At 34.9% G+C, this 3,843-nt stretch overlaps 1 protein-coding gene across 1 annotated transcript; it reads left to right on the top strand.

Annotated features, from left to right (window-relative positions):
* Positions 1–1,374: 1,374 nt before the first annotated feature.
* LOC107908359 (uncharacterized) lies at positions 1,375–2,643 on the top strand. Its single transcript, XM_016835539.2, has 6 exons — positions 1,375–1,625; positions 1,711–1,825; positions 1,914–1,995; positions 2,073–2,124; positions 2,199–2,257; positions 2,356–2,643. The coding sequence occupies exons 1-6, from the start codon at positions 1,416–1,418 to the stop codon at positions 2,384–2,386; spliced, it is 549 nt and encodes a 182-aa protein (XP_016691028.2). The 5' UTR covers positions 1,375–1,415; the 3' UTR covers positions 2,387–2,643.
* Positions 2,644–3,843: the final 1,200 nt, after the last annotated feature.

The following is a 3,843-nucleotide window of genomic DNA, read 5'->3' as shown; positions in this document are numbered from 1 at the left end:
GCAGCCATGTGGTGTGAGCAACCACTATCCACAAGCCAGCTGCACTTGCTGTTAACTGCAAAACATGAAGCAGTAAACACATGTTCCTCCTGAGCCTGCACATCCTCAGCAGTTTTGGCTTGAACTGGTTGTGCTTGTGCCTTGTCATGACTCTTACAAATTTTCTCATGATGGCCATACTTCTTACAGCTTTTGCACTGTATGTCTGGTCTAGTCCAGCAAAACTTCTCCAGATGATTGGTCTTTTTACAGTGAATGCATGGTGGAAACCTCCCTCTGCCTGCATCTCTGTTTGCTTCTCTCATTGCCTTATCTTTTCTTTCAAGCCAAGGTTTCTTAGCTTTCTGATTTGAGCTAAATCCTTCCCTGGTTCTTACTTGGAAGGCTCCTTCAGGATTCTCCTCCTGTCTGCTAGCTCTCCTTTGCTCGAGTGCATAGAGAGAATTAACCAATTCAAACAAGGAAATGGTTGTAAGGTCCCTCGAGTCCTCCAGTGAGGAGATTTTCGATTCAAACCTCTCTAGAAGGGTTGTAATCACCTTCTCAACCACTCTACTGTCACTAAAGTCCTCTCCTAGGAGTCTTATATTATTCACAGTTGCCATAATTCTGTCAGAATATTGCTTAATAGTTTCTGACTCCTTCATTTTTAAGTTTTCAAACTCCCTTCTCAGGTTAATGACCTATTGCTGCCTGGTCTTGTCCGATCCCATAAACTCCTCTTTAAGCCTGTCCCATGCCTGCTTAGGAGAATCACAGGCCATGATGCGAGTGGAGCTAACATCTGACACTCCATTCTGCAAACAGGCCAATGCTTTGTGTTTCTTGGCTCGTTCCTTACCATGTTGCCTGATTTGAGCAATGGTAGGATTTGCTCTTAAAGGTGCTAGCTCGACATCACTCTCGACTGCACTCCAGAGGTCAAGTGTTTGAAGATATGTCTTCATCTTGACTACCCAAATATGGTAGTTATCTCGAGCAAAAACTGGTGGTGGAGGAGGAGCAAAACTCATGCTGCTGAAAACTGATTTTGCAGAAACAAAAAAACTGACTTTGTTTTGAAAGCTAAAACATAAACACAGAGGTCCTCAAAGATAAGAGGCTCTAATTACCATTTGTTGGATAAAATGGCAGCAACAAACATAATAAAATGAAACTTTCTTGAGCATAAGCTCATAAAACAGCAAGCAATTGCAAAGGAACAAGATTGAAACACAAACAACAAGTAACCGATGAGGCTCAATTCAAATTTTTTATTAAAGCCTTGAAATATATGTGTTACAAAAGTAGTATGACAGTTACCTAACTTATGTAACTGCTCCCATCAGTTTTAGCAACTTGCAATACAAAAATAATACAAATTCAAAAGCTGATTGATTCAGCTGTACATCTATCAAATTCATATCCTACCAGCTATGAGATCAAGTTGCATATCAACTTGTTCCATTTACAAAAGATTACAAAACAAACTAAACAAAATGAATGCTTCTGGTCCTGCTCGAATGTTGGTCTGCTATGTTGGACATCACCATGGTCGACTGTTGCATTGCAGTTCATGCTTAACACTTTCAAATGATTGTATATTCCAAGACCTCATATTTTACATTCCCTTCGGTGGAAAAGAGGTCTTTCTTTCACCTCTTTCAACCCCCCCCTTTTTTTGTAATTTAAATATGAAAATACCCATGTTTTATATGTTGGTATTTGCAGAGTATCATGAACTTTCGGCAAAATCTAATGGAAGCAATGGGACAAAATGTTCATTTCGTGATTGATAGTTGGATGGAAGGCGACAATTTAACTGCAAGTGTAATTTGGCATCTTGGTCAGCATTTGCACATCTCTCATTTATTTTCTTTTTTGGTCCAATAAAACCCTTGAAAAATAATATGTTTATTGTCAATTTCTTGTAGAGTGGAAAGGCAAAGAGATACCACATACGACAGGTTGCAATTTCTTTGAATGTCAACAGATTGATGGAAAGCTTATTATCAGGTTCCATTTCTACCATCCATGTTATTTCCACTCTTCATTATCAGTTTAAAAAAATTTGACAACTTGCTAATACGCAGCAAAATCATAGGAGTGGAGGAGTTGCCAGTGAAACCCAGAGATTGGGTGCTGGTATGAAATTATATATGATGAACAAAAATTTCCAATTACTCAGTTTTTCATTTTATTTTATTTTTCCTTTGTAGAAACTACTGAAAGCAACCATTGTTGTTTTTGACAAGTTCCCCTTTCCGGCTGAACGCATGTAACTTTCTTTTTCTTTTCCAATTAAGTTTTTATGGATACGGATAGTGTCAATTCAAATAAAATGGGTAAGGTTGATATGGTTTCCAAATTTTGCAGAGTTGCTTACAAGGTCGGAGGGAACACTTGAGGGAATAATCAACCTTCTAGAAATGTTGGGGGCTTATAACAACTATTAACTACGGATTAAGTCTTAACTCGGTTAATATCAATATTGTTGTTAGTGTAAGAAAAAGTAAACTCAAATACGAGTTTATTCTCCTATTTAAAAGTTAGAGAATATATACGTAATTTTAAGCTTATATAAAAAATAATTAATATCGAGTATGTTATTATGCTTTTAATTATTTGTTGAATAAATAAAACAAGAAAAAATTAAGAATCCAATTAAATATATAGTCATCTTACCGTTACACATGGCAAAAGCTTTAAGGTCATTTCTCCTTCTAATTTTAGTAATTTGAGCTTTTAGACCAAGCTACCTCTCAATTCATATCACCATTGAATAATACCTTGGTAAATATTTGATATAATATATATTTTTTGTAGTTAGATTTTATGAATCCAATAATTTGATCAGCAAATCTCTTACTGTTCAAATAACATAATATTTTAATAAAATCATTACAATAAAAAATTATAAATCGTATTTTAACATATATATATATACTCGACAACATCATGTGATGGGTCGACATCAGAAAAATAAATGTATTCCTACTTCCAAAGAAATTCCTGAATTGAAATGATTTGAGGGGCACTCACACCCCTAACTCCAACAATCGACAAACATTAATCCCCCCACGACCTGTTTTTTCCCTAAGTCTATTAAGGCATCTACATGAATCTTGTACGTTACTTCCATGTGATATCCTTTCTCTTCTTTGCATATGCTTGCAGATGCATAAATCCTCGAATATTTATTATTATTCATAGTATTCATACAATTTAATATGCATGTGATGTGAGTGATGGAGACCACCATTAATTATTCCTTACATCCCTCCTCCATTGTGGGATATTATCATCCTCATGTGTACTTCAGTTTGGGGTAATTGAAGTGAGCACAATAATTGAAATAATATGAAGAGAACTTCTACAAGTCAATTGGTAACATAATTTGGTGTATCACCCAACACTCTTATGTTGTAATATATAGGGTGAATTTAGATATAAATTCATGAGATGTAAAATATAAATTTCATCATTAATTAATTATTTATTTTTTGAAGGGATTAAATAAAATATATTTTATTTTTTGGGAGTTAACATATAATTTTTCTTTGTCTTAATTTAAATTTTGATCACTTGTAGGGGCTAAAATGGAAATTTTTCAATTTGTTTGGGGGACTAGGACGCCTGTTTGTCCCTCTTGTATTTGCCCCTATTTGTACATACAAAGTGAATTCACTGAACCTACTCTCCAAACAACCATAAGTTTATCTTAGTCACTCAAGAATGATACATTAAAAAATAGTTGCTGCAATAAACAAATGAATTTCTCTCTATTTTTGTTCTATAATGAAGTCGGCATATGAAGGTATTTAAAGAACCAAGCCTGTTGGATGGTAGATATGATCTTCTAAG

This window comes from Gossypium hirsutum, chromosome D02, assembly GCF_007990345.1.
Source record: "Gossypium hirsutum isolate 1008001.06 chromosome D02, Gossypium_hirsutum_v2.1, whole genome shotgun sequence".
Lineage (NCBI taxonomy): Eukaryota > Viridiplantae > Streptophyta > Magnoliopsida > Malvales > Malvaceae > Gossypium > Gossypium hirsutum.
This window is presented reverse-complemented; position numbering and strand designations above follow the sequence as displayed.